Source organism: Anopheles marshallii, chromosome 3 (genome assembly GCF_943734725.1).
Source record: "Anopheles marshallii chromosome 3, idAnoMarsDA_429_01, whole genome shotgun sequence".
Taxonomy (NCBI): Eukaryota; Metazoa; Arthropoda; class Insecta; order Diptera; family Culicidae; genus Anopheles; species Anopheles marshallii.
Window position 1 is genome coordinate 37,639,556 of NC_071327.1, and position 26,187 is coordinate 37,665,742.

The 26,187-nt window shown below is 41.0% G+C and overlaps 1 protein-coding gene across 1 annotated transcript; it reads right to left on the bottom strand.

The window, feature by feature from the left end:
* Nucleotides 1–245: 245 nt before the first annotated feature.
* Nucleotides 246–25,082, bottom strand: LOC128715863 (anoctamin-8). Its single transcript, XM_053810781.1, has 23 exons — nucleotides 24,908–25,082; nucleotides 17,827–17,937; nucleotides 17,591–17,732; nucleotides 17,080–17,251; nucleotides 16,801–16,882; nucleotides 13,939–14,055; nucleotides 13,618–13,748; nucleotides 13,254–13,415; nucleotides 12,949–13,104; nucleotides 12,446–12,514; nucleotides 10,503–10,638; nucleotides 10,286–10,416; nucleotides 9,744–10,079; nucleotides 9,366–9,521; nucleotides 8,873–9,279; nucleotides 8,535–8,751; nucleotides 6,599–6,693; nucleotides 5,259–5,366; nucleotides 4,534–4,768; nucleotides 3,829–3,942; nucleotides 651–798; nucleotides 449–582; nucleotides 246–377 (listed from the first exon to the last, which is right to left on the bottom strand). The coding sequence occupies exons 1-23, from the start codon at nucleotides 25,080–25,082 to the stop codon at nucleotides 246–248; spliced, it is 3,666 nt and encodes a 1,221-aa protein (XP_053666756.1).
* Between the last annotated feature and the right edge of the window lie 1,105 nt (nucleotides 25,083–26,187).

A 26,187-nucleotide genomic window follows, 5' to 3' on the forward strand; every position in this document is an offset into this window, starting at 1 on the left:
TGCTTTACACTGTTAGACGTCGAACTAAAACGATAATTGTACATCGTACCGAACAGGATGGCACGCACTAAGGTATTGCACTAGCTGCAGTATCGCTATCATACTATCAGAAAGAGAAAAAAGTCAGCCATTGTGAGGGGTATTAGCGTTAAGAGGCAAGATTTAGAACTGGAAACATGGATATCTTCAGGGTAGATTTGTACAGTACAATTTACGTCCAGTGAAGTAACGCGTGCTGATGCAGCTTACGACTGGCCATTGTTGTGACCGGAACTGCTGCCATGATTTCGTTGGCTTAAGACATCGTCCACTTGGATCAACTGCTCGATCGGTATCAGCGACAGTTCCCCACCCGGTGGTGGTGCCGGTAATGCTTCCTGTGTTATTAAAAGTAGAGAAACAGTTTTACTTTAATTGAACATTTAGCTCGCCGGTCAGCTATACTAACCAGTGCTTCAAGAGCCATCTTTTCTGCCCTTTTCGCACGCTGTTCTTTCAGTTTTAGCGAGAAAATGGCAACTGAACGGGCACGTTTCACTAGACTCTGTTTTAGGCGCGACTTTTTGGCGGCAAGTTCGGCCGCTGTGTAAAGAAAATCAAACATTATCAAACATGGAAACAACGGCAACTGCATCGAGGGATTCTCTCACCTTTGGCTTCTTCTTCGGTAGGAGCTTTTACCGACGGGGCACTGTTGCTTGTACCCGCCTGCTGATCAGCGGCTTTGATCGCCACATTTGTCCAGGATGGTGCGGGTTTGAGCAACTCGGAATCCGAACCGGTAGCAAGTTCCTGCTGCTGTAATTATAAATGTTTGTGAGGTCAATTATGGTGCGCCCGCATGCGATACCGGTTGACGGGAGGCTTGCAACAGCAGACAGCGATAAAAAAACGGACAATGAAATGCAGAAAACTAACAGGGCTGGTGGCAACATTAGCAAATACAGAAAATAAATATAGCAGCATGTTCACCAACGTCTTTACGCTTCACAGTATAAATAGACACAAATACGAGATAAAGTTAGAAGGGAGAGTAGGTTGAACGCGGTAAAATTGATACACCTAGTGTTATTTGACAACTTCTTATTTCATGAATGTTTCGTTATGTGGAGACCCTAGAACTTAAATGTAAAAACGAGACAGATCTAGAGCAAATATTCTACAGTACAACATTTTTAAGTTACAAAATATAAAAAAATAGTAGTAATTAGTAATTACATCATTAGAAGAAATTGTTGTTAAAATAATTTTATTTATGTGATATTTTCCATGAGTAAAACATCAACTATAATTAGAACTATGAAACTATAGACCTTAAGTCATGAATCACTGGATAATGGGCGAATTATTCGATTGCACTGTTTCTCTATTCAGGAATGGAATCTTTTTAATGATATACAGTGGTGGTCATTGATATTAAACCATCTACCAATGTTTCAAATTGATTAATTTCAACATTTTTCCTTTTTTTTAGAATGTTGTAAAAAAAATAATTGTAAGGTGAGACGGCCTGGTGGCATGATAGTAGCGGCGTCGTAGGACTGATTTTTTTTTGTTAATTTGATATAATTGTCTATTTATATTGCAAATATTCCGAACATAAATCAAAACTGTCTGGCTAATTATATAGCTATCTTACTTTACTGACTACCACTGTACGCATTCGTGGTTCGTTTCCATGAAACCTTAATTTTAAAAGTAAGCTAAAAGTTCGCAATGTAAAAAGTAACAAAAAAAAAACGTACAAAGGGTGGATGTAAGTACAAAGGGATTGAAGAATATGACTTATATAACACAAAGTTTTACATTTTTATGTATTAACAGGTGGGTAGATAAGTTGTAGTCCTGATGTATAAATAGCGGCACAATAATTAAATAAAATTAGTTGTCTTTTCTCCAACTATACAACCATACATGTATGAATTTGAAATATCAGTTGATTGCATTATGAGATATGGTATTTTGAGTGGATCAACAAATTTTGGAGCAACTAACTAATATCAAATATTGCAAAACCTGGATAACATCGATTTTGTGTGCTAATCCATCACTCTTTTTTGACAGGAAAAAACACTGTTCAACCCCAAAAAAGGCTTCACAAGTGTTATCCGGACTCTGCACCATCACCTTGCAATATCAAGTATTGGTTTTGTAACTTTAAAAGTGGCCGTAGCGACGTTAAATAAAATTGAACGATATAACACGATCTCTTGCGATATCTAACGAACGTGTGCATCATATGCTTCACGCACATTTCGACATCTGGATGCAAAATGGGTGCCGTGTGAGCTCTCAAACGACCAAAAACAAATCGGTTCAAACGATGGCGCAACTGCACGATTTGAGGTTCGAGTTGTTTCCACATGTATTGTTTTATCTATACAACAGCTCCCCGCTTTACGCTATACGCGATTTCGCAATACGCGACGTTTTGGAAAAATGACAGCTCAAAGATAATTAAAGGAATTCTTCAAACGGCAGTTCTAAAAACAATGCGAAAATAGAACAAAGGGATACGTTACTAGTTATTTTTGTAAAACATATGATAAACATGCGAGTTCCTCTTAGTTCCACGCAATTTTATTGCGAAATTAGCTGTGACCCCTTATACAAGTCATTTCTTTCTGTTCATTATGTCAACTGTTCATCATGTAGTATAAACGATTTTTCTAAGGAAATTCGAAATACGCGAAAATTCGATATACGCTAAAGCGTTCGGTCCCAAACATTAGCGTAAAGCGGGGAGCTGCTGTATGCTGACTAGAAAGAAATTTTGGTCTACTGATGAGATAATCGTTGAGTGCTCTGTCTATGTATAGGTTGAGGACAAACACTATCTACCCACCTGTCATGTTGTACTGTTGAACTGATTATTACTAAGTTCAAATCAAATCGTTAGTATGTTGCGTTCTACTTGTTTATAACTTTCTATTGAGGTTTATATTAGTTTTCCTGAACCTTTTGAAACAAAATCAACAAAGAAAATCCTAAAAATTTGCTTAGCTATTTTGTTTTCATACACAAATGTTAAACAGGAGGAACAATATTCGTGGACGGACAACAAATATAGGACGGAGAATGAACAAGATTGTGGGTGATGTTTCCGGTTTGCAACAGCAATCATGCGTTCCTACTGACACAAAGTGAGTATACAGGTGTTGGGTGAGCATGTTGAAGGTAAGCCACAAAACATTTCAGATACAGTGTAATGTTACGGCACGGCTTGTGGTTCACGGCTATCAAAAGCACATTATTAGGCTAGATAAAGCTCCCAAACAGTACATAAACATTGATTGTTTTTTAACATAGTTGCAACTGTTTCAAAATGAGATAATGATGATTCCATTTTTGAATTTCATGTAAACAACGGTTCCAAGATGCTACAGGTGAATTTGCGTACACATTGTGAAACAGTTTCCTTTTCTCTCGTGGATCAAACGATGGCCGGATTGGTAATTAAATGGAAGAAACAGCAAACAAACAGCTAAACAGCGAAACAGCTTCGGGCGCACGGTTGAAAACAGCAAAACTTTCGACTATCGAACGTGAAACCGACTCATTTTTGGGCACATTTAGGTGTGCTAAACATAATGCTTCCATAACATTGCAACTAGAATCTGTACGTGATCGTTAAAGTTGTGCTTTCTTCAATCGTTTCATGCAACGCGACAAAACGGCTGCTGCTGCGACTCGCGGCGCAGATCGTGTGTTTGCTAGACAAATGGGAAAGGGCTTTGAGTGAGAAATGGGCGCGCGCGTGTGTGAGAGAGGAGTGTCAGGAATGGGTGATGGCTACCCTGTGAGTGGCGCAAGTAGTACTCTACCAACCTTCGCTACAATACAGTCGGTACTTCTGTGAATGATGGAAGGATCGGCTGCCTTCAAGCGTTTTGCCCATTCGGCCCCTCCGCTAGGGCCAATCGTGAGATGGTGCTCGGTGTGCTACGATTGCCGACGTGAGTGACAGACATAACACAAAACGCAAACACGCATACGCATTGTATGTACGCAAGTAAAATGATGTCGAGAAACGAGAAATGGGTGGGAGGGTAATGGTGGTGAACGGGAACAGGACATTGGGGCATTTTTCCAATACCGATTCACGGGATGTATGAGAGAGAAAGAGAGAGTATTGCCAGTGCGGGAAATGATGGACACGTTACAAGCATCGATCGGCATGATAGTGAAGATCGTGTGAAGTGTCCCAGAAAGGATAAGAAAAAACAAAATGATGAAAGCGATGCAAGTGAAGTGGAAAAATGAAAAACTCAACGGTTGCGGCCCACGGTTGCGATAAACGGACGAATCCGCCGAAGCCGATATTCAAATCCCCCATCCCAAGGTGTTTGGACAAGTTTGGAATTGTTTTTATTTTTTCACCGAAATGAAGAGATTGACTCAGTGTGGTTATGAGTGACGTTATTGTTCGTTTGGAGAAAGACGAATGGTGGGCAGGGAAAAGAAACGGTCAATAAAAGAACAGAAATTCACACAGTTAGCAAACGACTGGCCTTGGAACGCGTAAGCACTGACCTTCAGTCGACCCACCTCGATGTTGGGCATCCATTCCTTGGAGCGGTTGCGCGGCCGGAACGGCGGAATTTCGGCGATCCGCGGTGGCGATGGATTGGCGGATGACATGTGTGCTGGGTTCTGCGGGCTCTGGTTAACGGGCGAGTGCATCGTGGAGTGGGCTTGTTTGCGGAACGGTGGTATTTCTGGAATCTGGATCGGTTTCGAAGCAACCCGCGGGCTCTGCGATATTTCACTGCAGGAGGGGAAAGAGGAGCAGAGTAAAGCAACGGTATTAAATCATTGGCCATGGCTAAACGCGAACCGAACACTACTACCAGTGGGAAGGAGTAGAGCTTGGTGTTTTGTTTGTTTTTTTGTTAATTGGTATGTTTGTGTGTTCTCCCTAACAGGACTACTAGAACCTAGGCAGTGGAAAATGGAAAAAAAGTAGTTTAAAGACCAATTGCCAGATTGAAAAGCTAAGCTAAAAATTATTATTAAGAAGGAATAAAATACGACTATGTACGGTAAGTAAGAGTAAGTATTTTGCGTTAGAGATTAGGAAAATATTTTTGGAAAAGCATAACAATATTGGTTAAAGAAACAGTGTTGAAAAAGGGAGTGAAAAATGCCAATCACACGTAAAAGCGAGAGTAGAAATAATAACTCAAAACAGGTTCGTTCAACACACGGATCACTACGACGGGAAGACATAACTGGTGGATTATTAAAACAAACCGTACCCAAGGTTGATGCTTCGCTTATCGTAAATACTACAGCTGTGCTTCATCGCTTGTCCACGGAAGGGCGGTATGTCGGCGAGCTTAATGCTTGGCTGCTTAAGACATGCACTATTTGTACGGTAGTAGTAAGTGAGAAGTTGTGGGAAGGCGTGTTTTGGGCGGACCAAAACATTTAAAGATAATATAAAAAAAAACAGACGGGAAAAATGATATAGAGATCGAAAAATACACGTGTGTTTCAGCTTTGTTCGCGTCATCTTCGTTCGGGAGTCGAAACAATGCTACGAAGATAGGGCTTTTTTCAATTTGTTTTTCAAAGAAGCTTTTTTTATTGTTTTATGGAACAACTATGAAACAAACGCTACATATGAGCAAATTTTCTAAAAATCGCAGTATATTTACAACCACATGTTGTGCGGACAGTACAATGAACCAGTGTTGCTAAAACAATGCACATATTCGATGATAACGAAGAAATGAGCATATTGTGAGAAAACAATGTACAAACAACATGCAATGGTAAACGCGAGTAGCAAAAATGGTGGGATTGGGGAAAACAAAATGAAACAAACATATCATTGGCTATAAATAGTTTGAATTATTCAGTGTTGCAGATCCAAGTAAGCATTTAAAATCATTATAATCTGATTTGTGCCATAGTTCTAGGAAAACGTTTCTTTTTTATTGCGATAAAATCTCGCATTTTTATACTTGAGGTTTTGAGGTCATTTCCCATGTCGACCTTATCGGTTCAGTGTGTTCATCAGCAAGCATTGGAACAAGCGACAAACCTTGACGGACGTGAGTGATTTGGGCAGCACATGCCTCTCATGTGGAGTTTTGTTTTGTATTTCCTTTCACCAAGCCGTCCTTCCAATCGCACCAAATCACTCTCCGTTTTGCGTGTTCCCTGCATGAAGACGGAATTACGAGCTGTTTCATACCAATCTTCAAACGTTACAGAAATCAAATTTGTTTTTTAACTAAAACTTAGAAAATGTGCAAAACAGAGAACGAAAAGCACGGCATATAAATATACTAACAACAATATATGAAAATTTGATTTGAAAACGATAACACACAAGTTACATGCATTACAGCACAACAAAGGTAGCAGTAACAGTAAGAAAAAAGTAGATACACTTATTGATCCCGATGGATTGGCTGATGACTAGTGAAAAGACTGAAAAATGACGATAAAATAAACACACCGAATACAAGAACACAAACGTCGAACAAACAGATGGAACACAATGAACGAGAGCAACGCACAAACAAACGACAGTTGGCAAATGACATAGAGAGTAGTTGTAGTATGGGAAAAAAGTTCGATATCATACCCTGAATTCGTTTGTGTCGATTCTAATGCAACGGTTTGTGCAGATTGACCACTAAGAGGAGAATCTTGAAGAGGTCGTAATAATACTGTGCTTGTCTAGAGAGGATGGGGTTTCGTTTGTTATTAGAATTCAGGTTTAAATCGTTGTTGTTTCATGATAAGTTGTGAATTTGTTTAATGTCGTTTAATGTTTCAAAACAGTTTAAGGAAACAGGAAAGATATGAAGATCAGAAAAAATAGAATACAAAATGTTATGAGTAAAAGTATGAAGCTTGTACGCAGAGCTATGGTTTGGATGTACGATAGGTTTTCTTTCATTTTATAATGTTTTGCTAAAAGAATAAAAGTAATGTGGATAAAAATGGATGCTTGTTGGAGGAGCACTATTACAAACAATTTTGTGACCGATTGAGCGCATGGTACAAATGTTCTATGTACAGGCTGTATAGTTTCGAAGCGTCTCCCCCTTTAGCAGGACTGCAGCAAAGGAACATCAATCGATAACATTCAGTTGATTTTGTTGAAAGGTCCTTTTTACAATTGTTTATTGAAGGAACATGAAATGAAAAGTTTACTTAAAGTACTATTTATATTGTTGCTAACGAGCTCTAGATTCGCTATTGTGCTAAGTACAACGATCTTCTACCCAGGAGCAAAGAAGTTGGTTATTGCGAGACACTTGGACAATATATTTCCTTTCAAGAGAATGGTCCGAACGACTCTGGTAAACAACCGAGTTGAGGTAGTAGACATGTCCTCAATATGCTACAGAAAAAAAGAAGGGAGACCGATAGTAAAGTTAGCAAAAGGAGAAACGGTGTTAAAAACCACACAACTTAGATATTGTAATGGAAAAGTATTCCTGAGTGACGTATTGGAGTAGTAAACAATTATTGAGAAGTAGTTGTTTGAATGTGCAGCTCAACAATTTCTTTTCGACGAAATCCACCGATATGATCTTCATGGAAGACGAGACCTACTTCATACTAGCGATGGCACGACCAGTGTGGACCGGGATATTTGAATTCTTAACAGAGGAGATAAATGTAGTTAACTTCCTCGCCGTGTTTCTGGTGATTTATTGTTGAATTGATCATCAGCAAAAAGGATATGAAGTTTCCATCAGCACTTACGCTGATCTCGGAACGTGTACGTGGGTCCGAAGTAAATTCTGAAAGTTATCACCCTTTATTAATGAAAATTTGGGCACAAAGGAAGATGTGGTACTTTAGTCTGACCCGACTCTGAGCCATGACAAGGGCTTCCAGAGGGAATGTTTAATAATGGTTCTACTAAAGATCATCATCGTTTTCAAGATTCTTTAGTGGAGAATAAGTGAATATGTTTGAAATATTTTGCAAGTGGAGCAATAACTCCAAAAATTGGTTAGACTAAATGATCTTATTTACATTTACATCGGTCTTTGTTACGGTTCCGCAGTTGTGCAAGGATTTTCTAGAAGAACGTATTATTGAAGGAAAATTCAAACAATTGAATTATATTTTTATTCTGATTTGTTAACGTCGTTCGGTCGAGTACTCCCGGGATAAGGTGACCTTTCACTGTTTGGAGAAGGAAATGCTTTCAAACGAATGTGAATTGTATCTTAGATTCAGTTACGCTTAGTTATAAGCACCTGGTCGTTCTTCTTGAATAATATAAAAAAGTGAACGTAGTACGGCACATTTGGCAAACAAAACAGTCTATTCGATTGGTGTTCCTTTGTTACGGTCCGTAAGCATTCAATAAAAGTCGTCATGGTTGCAAGGAGACATAAGGTAAACAACGCCAAGAAGACAAATTTCTTCCACAGAAGAATGTGTCGAGCAGCTTAAATTGTTACAAAATTGGTGAGCAAGATAAAGTGAATTGGGAGCAAGAACAAATGAAAAGAATCGTTGGCGTTTAATTTTCGCCTACAAACACATTCTACTACCTGTGAGATCGGCGAATCCGGTGAAACGTCACGGGTGTCCATGGCAAAAATGTCCATATTATCGCAGCTGCTCTGGGAGTTTTTGTGCTGTTGGTGCTGCTCTTGGCGCAATTGCTGCGCTACCGTGGACACGGGATGAATGCTGAGGTTGTCCAGCTTGGCGGCACGCTCTAGTTCGCTGTCTTTGTTATTGTCGTGACTGGGAGATATGTGAAATCTTTTGGGAACGATTAAAAAGACGATTAGTTGCGTGCGACACGCTTGCGCGATTGGGGGCCACACACGCAGAAAGGCGTTTGAAACATGATTTTAAATTTTCATAGAATTTCCACACTTACCTGCCAACGGACTGTTCGGTTTTGTCGAAAATGTCCTGATTACTGTTGAAATCTTGATCGTGGTGCGAGATGGAAGTGGATGACGGTGGTGACGGTGGCGTTTGGCGTGGTGACGGTCCTTTGCATTGCATCTCGCGTCGACAGTGTTCTGCACGGGCGATTTCGGCCGCCAGCCAGGAAGGTAGCTCCGGTAGTAGCCACGTCAAGGCAGACCGTAATCCCAGCATGACATGCTCGAGCGCCACAATCAGTATGACCGTCTGAGTGGACGTTAGGCCAGGCCACAGACGGGACACCTGGCCGGAGAGCCCAATCAGGGCACAGTTCACGATGACAGCTGCCAGTCCGAGCATTCCGAGAGCATTCTGCCAAGTGCCGATGTTTGCTACGCGCTGTCCAAATGGACGCTAAGGATTTAAGTAGTATCGCGGCCAAAAGACAATCCGTTAAATGTTGATTGCCGTATTCGGTGCTGGTTGAAATTTGCTATTACCTGGTGCACGTGGGCCAGCTTGAAAGCATCAGATCGTATCTCGAGCAGATTGTTCGCCAAAGCACACAGCCCGGCTAGAGGAAATGCGGCGGAAAACAGCACTACATATCCCATTTGTACTAACATTTCCAAATGATCAGAAAATGTCCCATCGTACTGTTGAAATAAAAGTCCCATCACATGGGCACTTAATTAAAAATTTACCGACAGAATATTACACTTAAACCTAATCAGTGAGCTGAGTCGCTAATAAATCGATGATTGAGAAGCATTTTCCAAATTAAATTCCTTTCGTCGCATCCGTTGAGTAAACACCACAATTTATCCAATTGCGAACATGTTCTCTCCCGTCTTGCTGGCAACTGCTTGGCAACTTACCTTGTACAGGGAGCTTTCAATTTCAGCTTGCCCGATCGATCGCTTCGGTGTGTTGGTGGAGGAGGATGAGTACTCGGAGGGACTTTTGCCTTCATCCAGCTGCTTCCCATCACCGGCACCCATCGTGGATGATGAGCTAGGCAAAGCACTAACGGTGCTGGTGGAGCTGATGGAAGCGGAGGTCGTAATGTTTGGCGGGTGCTCCTGCGTTGGGCTGAGCGCACCCCACATTTTGAAGCTTAATTTCGCCAGGCGCCATTGCTCCACCAGGTACGGCCAGGCGGACTCGCGAAGATTACCGATGATCTGTCGCGATATCAGCAAGCCAGCCAGTTGCTGTCAGCGCAAGAATAATACGGCACGATACCAGAGAAGCCGATTGATGCATATTAGCAATTTAATTTGCCACAAGCACGAAACACGAGCCAGCAAATAACGTTTAAAGGTGGAAAACATGAAATAAAAAAACCAGTGTGTTTTTCACTTGGCTCGTACATAAGAAAATTAGGTTTGGAAAACTTTGCCCTCCCACGCACACTTACCTCTTTCAGCTTGTCCTGATCGCGCAGGTAAAAGGCGATGTAAAAGAGCGAAAGAAAGCTGTTGACAAACTGGAAAAGGGCCACCTTGGCGATGAGATGATTTTCGTACTTCGACTGCAGCCGATAGTTCTCTGTCGATAGTTGTGCAATAAATTGTATAAATTGGCGCGTCCGGGGCACTTCTGCCCATCGCTGCACCGCCGCTGCGGTCTCTTACCTTTATCGTTCAGCCAGACGGCGAGCTTGTAGTACGCTTCGTCCATTAGTGTAATGGCGCCGGCAAGCAGGACCTTCGGTATCACGCTCAAACAGCTGAAAACGCCCTGCTCCGGGAGTTTGGCATCCCACCAGTCCTAGCCGTGTTGATGTCGCATTGACGCCGGTCCGTATCGATGAGGTTTCAAGGGTAAAGGTCGGATTGCGACGGGTTGAGTTAGGACAAGGGACGAACCACAAGCAGACAGAGTAAAATGGAGAACAAAATTGATCGAGAGCAAGAAGGAGAGAGAGAGAGAGAGAAAGAAAGAGGGAGAAAGAGAGAAAGACATAGAGATAGTGATGGTAGTAAAATGGAATGAAAATATGATTGCAACCGTGTAACTTCAATTTTAAATCGATTTGTTCTGTTAGATTGAAATTGTAGCCCAGGCTGTACATAGGCAAGACACATGAGGGGTTTTTTAGTTGTACTGTAATCGCTGTTTTCTCCAATCGCTTGATAGCATAAAGTGTCCTTCTACGTAGAACATTTAATATGCTAATTTGCTCACATTGTGCAGTGCGAGTCTAAAGTGTTTTTAAAGAACCATATTATTTGTGAAAAATAAGATGATTAACAATGCAAAATAGGTGACTTAATCACACTATTATTTAAAAATATTTTTTAAAGTTTATTTATAACTTATTGTGATAGTAGGGAAATTTATTCAAGAATTTACGCATTCTTCACATATATACTAATATAAAATACGTATTCACGTTGGATTCAAAGGTTTTTCTGCTTAAGTATGTAATTTTGACTGAGATGAGATTTAGCCGCACATATTTAACTTATCTTGTTTGTTGATTGTGATAGTTATAACACTTTAAAAATTATATAAATAATTAGTTTTGTTTTGGGGGATATTATAATTAGGATATCTTTTCGAGCAGTGTATTTGAAATCGAAGGAATTATCGTTTGGGGGTAGATTATTGTTTCATTCAATTCAAAAACATTTTTGGCAACTTATCCGTACTAATATATCCGTAACATATAAACCATTAGGACACGGAAACTAGTGTTATAAGTTTATCTAAATCTCTAATTATTTGTAATATTTTCATAGAGGCCTAATTCTCGCAACCTGCGTGTCAAACAAAAATCGGTGTAGCACTACAATCTTTTTTGTGCTACAGTAATTAAGAATACATCGAATAATATAATTAAAGATTAAATCAAAAATACGTGAATTACAAAAGGAGCATCAGAAAAATAGCGTCTCGTTGTACTTTACACATTGTAAGTTATCATTGAGCGCTGAAGAATTCTATATTTGGACGAGCAATACGTACAGCATAATGTTATCGTGTTTAACAGTATATTGACAGTCCTATTACTTTGTCCATATTGGCAGTGTATTGTGTATTGTCTTAACAAGGCAAGGCGAAGGAAAGACGACACTGATTTTCAGTGCTTCCCTCGGAAAAAGTACCATTCACCAGTACGATCAATAAATGTCAGGAATGGCAACATTGCGCTGCACAAGACCAGATATCCGATTACAAGAAGTGAAGTTCGGTCGCTTCACACAGCACAGCACTAAATCAATGCCAATGTGTACACATCCCGAAAGCTCTCGTTGCTAATACGACTGCTTTCTACTGCCGATGATAATGATGATGATGATGAGGATGTCATCCGCATGGTAATAGTTCATTGAATTTCGTGCAACGGAGCACTACTACACTATCGTGGAACATTTATTGGATTTCGGTGCTAGTGTAATGGGCTTAAGCGCAACGTATCATTGAAACACACAGCAACTAACTAGAGACAGATAGCGGAGGAACACATATGGTATGGCACATAGGCGGTATGAATTTGAAGGAAAACGGGTTTTGGAAGGGAAGGCTATCAGTAAAGGGTTGGTAAAGAACGTAAAGAACATAAATTTCAGACCTGAGACACTATGCACATGCACTCCCACAGGCCAGCACTGCTATAGGGTAAGTGTTGATCGAGCCAATCCTGTAAATTAGTAGTAACGAAATGTAATGCGAGCGTTCTTCGCAGGTGTACGTTTCTGTGTATCTGTGTGCGGCTACGAAGTGGAAAACAAAGTGATTAATGTGATGCCAGATGTAGAGGGGGGAAGAAAGGGATATATGTACACGGAAAGATCGTGGTCATCGCGTATGAATATTCATGAGTGGATAAGTTTATGCTTAGTGGAAATCGGGTCCATAAAGTGTCACCAAACACACGGGACAAGAATGTATAGAGCTGTTGGGATGGAAAGGCATGATGATCAAAACAAGAAGCTAAACGCATAAAAAAGTTCAATACAAAAAAAAGCATAGACCGTAATACCGCGACCGAAATGTCGGATCGGGATATTTGCCGAAGCTTGCGTTCCAAATGAAAGGATTCGTTAACGAGGGCGTGGGAGTGCGTGTAAATACCTGCAGCCTCAACATCAGGAACATCACAATAAACACCAGCACCAGGCAGAGCCCTATAATTGGAAAGCTAACTAGATAACGGAAGGCTCGCCGCTGCCATGCCGGAGCTTCCTTCGGCTCCAGCCGCCCAGTTACGGAGCTTTCCTCGAGTGGCCCCTAACGAGAGAGCAAGAAAACAATAGAAAGGAAGAGAAGGACAAACACAAAGAAAAAAATCCGTGAGATACTGTGTAAAAAGGGTGAAGTGGCTCGAAAGGTGGATGGCTAAATAAGTCCTTGACAGTGGGCCAATGGGATGTAAAGACCTTGTAGAGTGGTCGTGGAGGTTCCAGGAGCTCGGGTGGCGTTGACAAAGTGCCCCAACGGAAAGCCAGCTCGACCGAGTACCGCCTCCAAGCTTCCAGGTAGAGTGACGCCCAGGCCACGTTGAAGAGCGAGAAAATGACGTGTCCAATGTCTTGAGCCGTCTGAAACGAGCCATAAGCGGTCAAGGAAATGTGTCCAACGTCACCCGATGGACACCGTGTCGAGGTTAGTGAAAGGTATTGTAGTACATCCGTTTTGATCGATCGCACGGCGTACATGGCACGGGTTCGTTTGCTTTCTTTTTGGTTTGTTTTCTTGGTCGATTATTGTGGGAGTATTTTCCGGCACATTTTGCTACCTTACCTGTCCTCGACCCCAAAGCCCAGCGTAAAGAATAGTGCCTAGCACGGCCGGTACGCATAGAGCACAGGTGTAGTGTCCCAGCCAGGCGAAGTAAAGCGCCACTTTAACTCCAAAGTATGCCGCTATATCGTCTGGAAATGAACAGTATAAATATGAACGATATAAACGGTAGACAGAAACGAAACGAAAAAAGAATTACACATAAACACTGAGTAGACAAATTAAAGGATAACAATTTTCTTCCTGTGCTACCACTCAGTGAGGAATAATATACCGGCACCGGTTAGTGGAAGCACCGGAACGAGCTACATTAATTATTACCTAGGGGCTGCGGTGCGAAGAATTTCCGTACCCAGCTAGACTGGAGTTGCTGCAGTGCGGTCGTCTCGTGGAGCGGAAAAACCTGCGTTATGAGGCCCAGCTCTTGCCATGCGGCCACTGAAACCACACGAATGTCGAGCGTTAGTTTATGAGCAAAGATTTTAAATTGTGTACCATCCCAAAGTCGGTGAGATAATATCATGGGTCTTAGATTAATTAACATTCGACGTAATATCGCGTTCTCACCTGCGAACCCTGAAATGTTTCCCAAGTAATTATGTCCTGGAAAAATGTGCTCATACGACACTGGAGATAGTGAACGTGCACCTGACCTAATGAGATACACCATTAAATGCGCATAACGTGAACCATACCCATGTGCATGCATGGAAATACTGTTCAGATATTCCAGGAACAGTTTTACATTAATAGCTGTTGTAGGTGAAGTTTTCTGAGACTCAATGCACGATATGGGTTCGAATCTAATCTTTACCGATCACGTCCTCTATGTAGCTATTTATGGCTGATATGTGATAAATTATAATTTTTTTTATAATTCTACATTAACAGTTAATCCTCTTATAACGAGTTTATTTCGTTTCAGTGTTGTCAGCTTTGGAATGTCTTTGGTTGATTGAGAAGTTTCTTTTAAGTATCTATTGCAGCACATAGTTTTTCATTGACATTACTTACTCTACATGTTCTAGCTATTCTTCGATGTTATTGTTTTTAATGCTCAATCTTAAACTATTGTCAACATCGCAAGTTCAATACCTGGTGGTTCATTGATCTGAGCAGCTCCAAACTGTTTCTTTTCAAGCTAAAGTTTCTTCAAAATTCCAACGTAAGCTTCGACCAGTGCTACAAAAGCAAAGCAAAGACTGCTACGATCCAAAATGTTAGTTGTGCGAGATCTTACTCGTTGAAAGGGAATTTTCATAGCATGTAGATTCACTAGTGATGAGAAAACCACGTTAAAAGAGATACTTGCTATGAGGTTGTTGACTGTAGCCAAATATGACCCTGAAGGTCACTACGATGAAGAAGCAGCAGATAACAAAATATCTATCCACAATGAAATTTGAATTGAAAATCGATTAACGAGTCTTCAAGTACTAGACCAAAGTCCTCTTCAAGCGTGTTATAAATGGTTTTCTAATGTGCAAGCAAGTTGGCAAGATCTAGTCATTTTCTCCTTCTACAAAAATAGCCTCAAAGTGCTCTCAAAGTTGCCTTCTTTTAAGGATCGGGTAAAAGTGACACTATGCTCTTCATAATGTTTTATCGATTAGTGCTAATTAGTCGATTGTTGTTTCGCTTATGTTTATGAGCGGTTTGTTCGCATTACCAAACAATGTGACGTGTATTAGCGACAGCAATCTTCAACAAGTTGTGTTGTGTTTGCATGCCCCTTTTTGTGCTATTCGCGGGCGCTTGTTTCTGTCACATCGATTAGCACTAAGGTGGGTGTCAGCATAATTGGGAAGGCTGAAGGTGGCAACATAAACGTCCTGTGTTGTACGTCCTGTTACTCTGTTGAGTGTTGTTGAATGTCATCGTACTGGTGATAAACTGAATAACAAGTTTATCAGAAAAAGTTCGCGATGTTCATTCGCATGTAAAGAAGTTTGCACGAGTAGCGCAAAAGGAGAAATAAAATTGTGAATATAAAATGATGGGTCAAATTCAACAAAGTTCAAATATTTTTTAATAAAAACCGATCAAAATATTTTAAATAAACTCAAAATCAAAATCAAAGTAATGGAAAATATTTAAAGTAAAATAACATTTAATGGTAACAATGTTTTGATTCATGAATCCTTTAATAAATCAAATATCATTTATAAAACTATCATAAACGTTTAAGTATACTTCTAGGTTGGTTCCAAACTGGCTCTTTTGTCTACTTGTTGTTACATTGTTCAAATCGTTATCCATATAAGCTGGATCTAACGATCCGTCTGAAGCACAAAATGTAAATAAATCCCTGTGTAAAAAGAATTATAAATTGTTACAAATAGCATTTTCGCAGCGCCAAGCACATCCTAGTGATGATGGTTTATTTTCCCATTTACGCTTCTTATCGCCCAACAAAGACGACTCCTGACTTGCTGGCCAACAATAAACTTTTTCGGAACAAGTTTCGCCGAGTGGTCGACTGTGTCCAGCTGGACTCGGTGCTGCTGGAAAGCAGATTAGTGAGGTGGGCGATCGTGCAAGTAACGGACCAAACATCCCTGAGGCATGTTGAACACATGTTGAGCAAAGCCCATGCAAGCACAAACGAACCACATGTAAGTAGGGCAAACAAAATCCTTCCCAAAACACTTCTAAACCAAGGCGAGTGGCGTTATTGCAAGATATGATCCAACCAAACACACACACGGGCGAAAGTTTGATTCGCCAGAGACCTTCCGGGCATCTCGAGCAAGCATGTGGCATGCGAAAGGTTAGAATGGCCAGGAGTCGTACACAGTGCAACAACAACAGCATTCCGAGTAAGTGTGTATACATGGTGCAAGCATTGCTAGCACTTGGTTGGCATAACTTTTAAGTTTCCGTTCGTCGATGGTGGTCTTTTTCTGGCTGGATGGATAAAGGTTCGTGGTGTCGGCTCAAATACAGGAGAAAGAATACAACGTTCAAGGGAAAATAAAGGCAAATATATTTGCTCGTGCCAGCCAAACCCTGCGGTCCTGAGCTGCAGTCAAGTTCAGCTTCACCAGAGTATTACGACAAAAGATTAGAACGATGGTGTTGATGATGATGATTTGACATGACAGTTGACGATGAGTGCTTTTAATGATGGTAACGTTTCAGTAACAGTCCCTAAAGTCTCCGCCTGTTCCGTTTTCCACTTACCGATGCTCTGGCCTTCCTCTACCAGGGCTTTTCCTTGCAGTGCTTTCAGATCTGGCGTTCCAGCCCTCAGACCCTGCAGGACCTGTAGAACGTCAGACAATGATAGATGGAAGTAATGGAAGCGTATTAGTAAAATATCGATCTCAGGCACCTTACCGCTTAAAAGCGTGACAGAACGGTAGCAAAATCAGCTGATACGCGACAGAAATGCCAGGATTCGTACCATCAAACATTCTACTGCCGAGCGCGTGTGCATCTCATATTGATGAGTTCGCTTACCTGTAGCACGAGCCACTGTCGTTCCTGGGACGTGAAAAGACTGTTGGCACCCTCGTTGTCCTTCGTTTGGGCGAAGCAATGACTTTCTCGTTTGGTGAACTCCTTCAATGCCCCGCCGAGGTCGGTTCGCAGTCGCTTTGGCAGGCGAGCATCTTCGGCTGCCTTAAATAATCTATGAAGGGGGACGGAACAATCAAACCGACACGCGAGGCCAAGCAGCACTTTTATGGTGCGATAAGCAAAAGGGAGCAAGTGAAATGGACGTACGGGCGGGAGGTTACGAATGGCGACATTCGTGCGATAGCAATTTCAAACGGAACGAGTTTCAGAAGATTGGATGCCGTTTGGGAAAGGGGATGGGAAAGTTTTAGTTTTTGACTTTTCACAACACTTGTCTTATCGGTTGAACTGCTTGGGATGCATTTTTGCCATAAACGTGGAGTATTTTGTTGTTGTTGTTGTTGTAGATCACAACCGTCAGACAAAAGACTTTCGGGGACAGATTACTTACACATTCATTGGGGCGGTAATGTAGAATGCGGTACGCTTGGTGCTTTCGTGTGCTCGTACCATCGCCGAAAGTCCCAACCCTTCCGGAGGGTTCGCTTTGATCCTGTTTAGCAACCACCGTAGCGCATCATCTGGGGCGTCTTCTGTCGACGATATATACAGAGAGGAGGGATTTACCCAATACACGAGAACGAACAGTGGCGGATGGTGGGTTGCTTGGGTCGTAATTGTATTTACCTGGGAATTCAATCACCACATCACACTGGGTCGGAATTTTGTTCAACCATAGCCGTCGAGGTGTCATCAAATGGCCAGCACAAGGCACACGTCTGCGAATTAATCTCGAGGCTGGCAAAAAAAAAAAATAAGCGGAACGGCAATGATGAAGAAAATGCGGTCACATTTATTACCAAGACTCGGACGATGGACGGACCGTTGCCGTATCTGATACGGCAATTATTGTCGGTTTAGGTTAGGTAAATACAATAAAAATACCTTTTTTGTTGATCTTTGCTGATATCGTCATAACTTAGTTCTTATTAGATTTTTATATTGAATTATCGAATGACTTCATTGTACGTTTAACCGAATGTTAAATAAATATTTATATAACCGAACGTTAATTATGTGTGATAATTAACTCTGCTATGGATCCAAGCTGTTATGCTGTTTGTGTAAATAGATACAAGTCATAGAAAGATATATCTAATCTATATTAATAACATTTGATCGCCTGTACCAACCGAACGATCGTTTATCTTCATTCCAATTCCGTTTTCCAATTACACCTGCTAAGTAGTAAACGGTTTACTTAGTCTTCAGAAACCATTATTTTAAAGTGTCAGCAAACGGATATCATATTGCCTAATCTACCAAAAAAATCTTTAACGTTCCACAGTGATTGTGCAATCTACAGTGCCGTCTTCAAGAGGCAACCATTACATTGAGAGACCGTCCGCTGGATTACTATTATTGCACACTAAGCTTTAATCATTTGCTGTGCTTTCTTTATCTACATTTTCTTGCAGTACTGTTTTCATACCGTCGCAACTGTCTTGAGTTTTGGGACAGACAACAATGTCATATTTTCCAATTTTGTTCCAAAAATTGGATATTCCACACTCATTGAAAGCAAATAATATTTACCGCATCACTTTCAGCTCCAATGTTTGACAAATTAAACTAAATTTCTGCTTGAGAAAGGTTAAAAGGTAAAGGTTCCGCAACCAACAAGATGTCTAATAAATCGCACCACAAATCTTGCGAAGCATACCGTGAAGCGAATGAAATTAATAAACATCACTCTCATCAGCGTCTAAACGCTTTGATTCGTGGCCCCTATATTATGCTGAAGCAAAAGGCATACTGGGTAGAAAATCGGTGTTATGAACCGTACCATCGCGATAGAACCAACGGCGGGACCTCTGTTGGTCTCGGTGGTCTGTACCGCTAAAATATAGACACACAAGCTGTTACCTACTAACGTCGGAATCGATTCGGGATTCGCTTTTCGCTGACGTCAAACGACGATCCCTTTTCATCTACACCTCTCAACGCACACCGGTTCGAACTGCACTCTCCACCCTCTATCCGAGCGAAAAAAAAATCGTTCAAGGAAACCAAATTGTTCGCTGCTAACCGACCAACGGCCAGGGTTATTACATCGGTTGCGTTGTGGTTGTGGGAGGAAATAGAATCGCTTTTTTTAAGCAATTAACACAGTGGAAACTCAGAATAGAGACTTATCAGGTACATCGGGTATCCATTTCGACGAAATCAAATGCCTGAAAAGACTCCGCCAGAAGTGGAAGGCGAACGGTTGTGCCTTAGTCTAGCTTAAAAAACTCATTTTTTAAGCCTCGTTGTAGGTTACAGAAAATTGGCTTACGGAAGAGTTTATTTATAGAGCCCCACGAAGATTGATTTTTGGTTTCACTTTCCAGCAAATTGCTACATTGCAAGCACATTCTTCACATACCTATCGTTTGTTATGCAAGGGAAAGACAAAATTAGATTTCTGTTTAAAACAGTACTATGTCCAATATGAATATGAAAATTGTCAATAATTGAAAGAAGCTCCGAAACCATGTTAATCGATTTAAGTAGAACTGCATAAGTGTAGGCCACGTAAAGACACAGAGACCCGATGGCAAACTGTGAATGTTATTCCACTTGAATCGATCAACGCTCTCTGTGTATGCTTGTTTTTTTTTGCCATAAATTTTCACACATTTGCCATCGCGTTCGGCAAGTAACCAAGTGTAAATCCCGAAACATGATCCCGCTTCCCATAACAATTGGCTGTGCTGGCTATTTACACCCTTTTTTCCGTGCACTACTTCCGTTTTCCATTCGGATCGTACACGGTTCGTCCGTACGTATGTCTGTCGGCGTGATTGCTGTGTGAATATGGTGTGTTTGGATGCCATGGGTAGAACAGCAGGAACCATAGGCAAACCGACACGTCAATCAATGGCCCAGTGGAGACAGCATGAATTTTCATGTGATTATTATTTCATATAAATCAATAAAAACGGCACGGCAGCAAGTCGTGCAACAAGCATTTTGGGAACACACCATCGGCAACGCGTTGGCGAGAATGATCGGCAGCTAATTAGATAATCAAATTGCTAGCAAATCAGCAAAACGGTGGCCATGCTCTACCGCACGTACGCTCTCTCCTTCCACTCGTATCCGTGTGGGATGATGTTCATGCAACAGTGTCTTGTGGAACCATGCCCATATCAGACTTCCGGTTTGCCTGCTCCGAGGTTTCATTGCGCTATACAGCACGAGACAATATGAACGAGGTATCAAGTGCATGTTAATGACTTTAAGCAGCTTTATTGAATCAACGCCCCGATCAGTGACGTGTAACGGAAATTGTATTATGTTGTAAGGTGAATTGCCTGGTGTGCATAACAGAACTTTGGATTGTTGTACATGGATTATTTGGAACCATGATAACTGTAAAAATATGCAACTTGCGGTTATCATTCTTTGATTTGTAAAATGGAAAATGAACCATTGAAAGGATTAGTAAAGGATTGAAGTCAGCAGTGAGCATCAAAACATTATAAATGTTTATATAAATATGTTATATATATAAATATAAATGTTTATATATAAATAAATTATAAACAAATTTAAATTAAGATATACTGGAACGGACGAATGTTACTTTAATAAAAGCAAACCGAACTTTTAAAAGTTAAATTGGTTTCTGTTTTTGTCATGATTGTTTGCAACAGTGATCTTGCTTCATTGTGAGGGTCTAAACTCCGACTTACAACGCCACAAGGAATCAGTTCGAATCTTTGAATATCTCAATGTCCTCAGTGGCAATATAAATATAAAAATAAGTCGGATGAACCATAATGGATAATTAATTTAATTTTGATAAGCATTAATTTCACGTACTATGAAAATAAAGGAGAATTACAAAGTTAGCAATACGGTCTACCTGTTGTCGGTCCCATACGACGTGACCTATCAAAAGTCCACACGGACCATTTTCCGTAGGAATAATTGACTATCGGGCTGCGTATTAAAATATTGCTAGAAATGGGATATAACCTAGAAGGTCGTTACGCGAAGAAGACAATAAAGTATTCCCCGAGATAATTGGTAACTCTTATTTGCGGATTCGGAATAATAGGTTTTTGAAGTTAGACAGCGAAGTCAGTTCTGCAGTATCATACACTGCAGCAACTTATGCACGGGAAAACGGTAAATATCGCACAATACTTTGTTTGGTCTGATGCACTCGAGGCTTAAAGGTTTCATATTTTAAATTCTCTTTTTTCTAGTGTCCTTTATCTTTATCTAAACCTATCAAGGTTATCCACAAAACCTCTTTTTAAAACGAAAATAATAGTATTAAAATAAACAAAATATAAACAAATCCAGCAATAATGTCATAGTTAAGAGATAAAAGTGGTCTAAGAAGTGAAAAAAAATTTTAAACACCACGTGTGACAATTGAACGAAGACTTACTGTGTGAGCACGATAACAAGTCGAAGCCCCCATGGGGTATATAAGCAACAACAACCTTATACCTTATACATTTACCTTAAATCTTCTACCTTATTTTTTTAAGAATTTAAGAAATTGCAATGTAACTCGGTAAAAATAAAAGAAAGAATGGATTAGATTATGTCATATTTTGAAACTTCAGTGAATTATGATTAAGACTTAGTAATAATGTAAGTACGTACAAATATGTTGAAGAATCTTTTCCTGTCAAGAAATTATCCACTTAAATCCAATACTCTGCTATCACAGTGCAAACTAATGATTAATTATGTAATTTGGCTATCAAAAATAAAGTAAATATTTATTACGTTCGAGATCATGCTATGCTCTTTAGTTCGAGTACTTTGCCAAACACTGATCTATTTGGTCTTTACGCCAGGTAGGCAAAGACGCTCATTCGAACAGCTGTTTTGAGAATAGCGAAGTATTGTGCGTTTTATAAAGTTTAATCCATAACTAACTTAAATTGATCGATTGATGTCTTAAATGTTAGAAAAGGGGTTTACAAATGTGATTGATTAACTGCTATCTGGAGAACAATATCTTTTCAACAATTTATTTTCACTTTGCTTGTTGCACAATAGCCCGTCATCAATATTCCTTCCCGTGGGTGTCATAATCAACGTATGTGCCAAAATTTACAAACCTTCCCTCATTCATGTTTGATCAATGCAGCAGCATTAAGGATGAAGGATTGCGCGTACCGTGCACAGTAAACTTTCGACGTTGAGCAAGCTTGCAAAGGAAGAGAAAGTGCTCGTTTAAGTGTTACATACAGTTTACGTCGGTTTCCATAGCTGCTAAACTATGTCGAGAAATACGGATGGATGTTTGGGAAGGCAACTTTTCTGGCTTTTTCGATTGGTAAAAGTTTTCCCTATCGTTCAATCAATGTCACCATTTGCAAGGGACCAATCAAATCCGTTTCTTTACACGATACCGAAATGTTTCTTCGTGCATTTCTTCTCTTGCGAACGATACCGTTGTTTCACATCGCAAACAAAACTAATGGACAAACGTTCATTTCTTATGATGGCATTGTAAAAATACAGAATTGGATTAAAATTCTTAGAATCACTCCAAAACTGGAGCTAAAACCGGTACCGATTGTTGTTCACTCCGATTCCCAACCGGCATCGATTATTTTATCAAAGGTGGCAGTAAACGAATGGTGGCTGTTGTGGTGGCGAATGAAATTGTTAATGCAGCATAAAATGCGCAACAACATTTCTCCATCAATTTTATGCACGAATGTTTACCGTCCGATACACACGGTTCAATATTACCTGTTCGTTCGATTGGGCTCGTACTCGGCTGACAGGATTGGGGGTGAATGTTTGATGGCTCTATTTTAGTATTTTAGTCGTGTAAGGGTTGAAAGCTCATTTCGAGTAACGCGTCCTCCTCATTAAAATTCGTTCCATGTTGCAGAAATACAAATGGAAACGGAGTTTGTAAATGTGGTGCACAATCAGCAAAAAGGTTATTCAAATGACTCAATGAAGAAAATACACTTTTTCCAGTATTTTATTTATTTCACCTCTGTACGAATCCGAATACACCTTTTGACGGTGGTGAAACGACAACCCGCGAAATATACATTTTAGAAACATTGAAAAAAGAAAATTAAGAAAAGGTTCGATATTTGTGTACATTATGTTTCTTTTTTTCTCAAAGCTTTGCGTCCGCTCAGTAAGAGTCGCCCGATCACCAAACAAATCTAATCACTACGCTCTGTTTGGTGAGCAAACACAATTTCGTTGAAAATCAATCGAATTTTGTTACGCTTGAACGGTGTCCCCGTCTTTGTGATGTTGTGCTTTCTTAAGAATTAATTTACCACCTCTGGTACCTAGCGGTTGCGGTTACCGCAAGGTAAATATGTTCCCTTCAAAAGGAGCAAAAAATTTTAAAAAGAATAGTCAAGCACAATTGACATAATCGAGCGGAAGGGTCGAAATGAACAACCGCTAAAAGTGTTCGGAAAGAAATGTACACCGGAAAAAAATACCCTGGGAAAACCGAAACACGCCAGCGAAACAAAGCGACAATCTGCTGCGAGTGCTTCACCCTGCCGTAAACATAATTCAGGAAGCCAATGGCACGGTGTCCATCTGCTTTTCCCTCATTATTTGCGGCGTATCTTCTTGTGCGGCTTGAAATATCCAATTGGAGAGCAAAACGGTTCGAATTCAATCTTTTCGAAGTCTTGTTTAGCAGCGGATGGAGGATAGAAAGTATGTTTGCCAGCATATTTAGTTTCAAACAGTTTATGTTATTTCTCGTTTGTCCAATTTGCTGGTGCTTCTTAAAACAAGAGCAAATATCTTCAGCACCAAAAATAAGGAGCATAGTCGTAAAGTATGGGAATTGTTACACATTGATTTGAACAGAGTTGGTGAGCAAAAACGAAATAATAACCATTCCGCTTGATTCCAGAAGGCGAAGCGAACGGCTAGAAAATTGAACTAAACTGCAAAGTATTTTACCGGTTCATATCGGGCGCTTGCGGAAAGTTTGCCGGGCACATGCAATAATGCAATTGTGCAACAGTAGTGTAACCCAACATACTCATCGAGCCCGACCTCGTTGCAATGTAGCGTGGAAGGCAAACGAAAAAAGACGGGAAGAGAATTACCAGGGGAGCATCGTATCATCGTATCGCAAACCCGTCCGTACCCGGGAGAGCCGAGGAGAGTTACATAACAACAAACCAGCGAACGTACGGAACGCCAGGGCCAGGCGTTCAGTGCCGATTTAGGAAAAATCGATAACTTTGTGTGGTGGCAGATAAGGTGCCGGCCCGTTCGCGAGGGACTCTAACCACGCACTCGAGATTTCCCCAAGAAGAACACCCAACCGTGTGACAGATTTTTCTGTGTCGTGTGAACTAACTGTGAGAAAAAGAAACCCCCCACGGCAGCATCTTCTCTTGCATGCTGCGAAAGGATAATGACTTTGGAATCGATTATGTAAATTTGGCATGCCTTGGTCAGCAGTTTATTCTGACACTCGGTCTCTATATTTCTTTTCCGAACTCTGTTTCTCGCTGCCTCACACGCACTGGTACGCTGATTGTGTCACAAGTGTTCGATCACGACGCCATCGGAAGATATTAGCTTGTGTTGCGATAATGCACAGAAGCAGCAGCGCGGGTCGCGTTGGAATGCACGCGGTTAAACTACTTCGTAGTTAGCTAACGTCACGTCAGATTGGGGAGTATGCGAGCCATTTTGCCCGCCAAACGCATAATCACCGCTCCATGTCGGAGCTTCGTCTTACCATTTTCGACACAGGAAATAATTTTTCCTTTCCGCCGACGCAGATTCGACTCGAGGTTGCTTTCATCACCATAATCCTCGTTTCCGGTGTCTTCCGATTCCTGGTGCACATCCTCGATGATGCCACTGTCGTGGATGTTTTCGCTAGCGATCAGTAGCGGATGCTGCTGATCCATCGTGTGGGCTTAGCTGGCACGTATCGGTTTGACGCTTTAAATTATCTTTTTTTCCCCGTACGCAAACACACGGACGGTACGCGCTTGTGGCTTTAAACCGAACGCCCTCGCTGCACTAACGCCATTTTCGTTCGCACTTGCACCGCACTTCAAAAGCACTAAAACTACCAGCTGTAGAAAGGAAAAGCATCTGCTTTATTAAGTGAACAACAACAACAACAAAATACAAAGCCACGTAACACTCGCTATTGCCTTTCAAAACACCTTCGTCAAGGCGTTTCACTTCCGCGTGAAGGGCTACACGGTGTAGTGTGGCGCTATTTTCTCGCCGTACTCTTTTTTCACGCCCGACATTATTTTGGTGTGCACCATAATTCTTCGCAAAGCCATCACATTTCCCACACGTGAATGGTGTTCTGAAACAAACGAACTATTTTCCACGGCACTTCCTGTGTTGCGGAAGGCATGCAAGCCGTAGCTTTCTGATGTTGATGTTGATAATAGCACCGACCGTATGGAGGCAGAGCTGTGCGCTGCTTGGGCTGTAGAGTTTTTTTTGCTCCTCCGTGGTAAGGTAAATTTTTCGTACACGCAATCTATGTCACTACATACACAGCTCGCACACAAACACAGCCCAACCGAGCAGGCAGGCAGACAAACAAAGGCACGTACACACTCTTACGCATGTTTAGCTGCCACGACGACGACGACGACGGCGATGGCCGCGACGGGTACGTTTGTGCAGCTGGAGACGCAAAGTCCACACAATGTTTGGTCCTAGCGGATGGCATTCTCAATCTGCTGCCGATAAATTCTTGGCGTTTCCTTGCCTCGTGACCTTTCGTCTGTGCAAGCGCAAAAAGAAAGACGTAATTTCACGGTTGCCAACTTTGATATCGCGGTGTACTAATAACAGAGCACTAAAATAACTCTCTGCTCTTGTTATTGTTCTCTTTTAGCATCTACTTTCTGCTAAGAGATTGTTATAAAAATCCACAATAAAGAAATGAAATACTAGCTTAGTTTGAGAACGAAGTGGTATTCTTATGATGTTGATAGAAGAGCTGTAAGTCACACTATTTTACCAACTAACCTCCCTTTGCTT

Bases quoted from the DNA above. Each gene is read 5' to 3' on its own strand.
- LOC128715863 (XM_053810781.1), bottom strand. From the start codon at position 25,082: ATGGATCAGCAGCATCCGCTACTGATCGCTAGCGAAAACATCCACGAC. The intron at 16,883-17,079 runs GTAAGCGAACTC...GACGTTCTACAG, and splicing joins GACAGTGGCTCGTGCTACAG to GTCCTGCAGGGTCTGAGGGC. The intron at 10,639-12,445 runs GTCTGAAATTTA...CAACACGGCTAG, and splicing joins GCATGTGCATAGTGTCTCAG to GACTGGTGGGATGCCAAACT.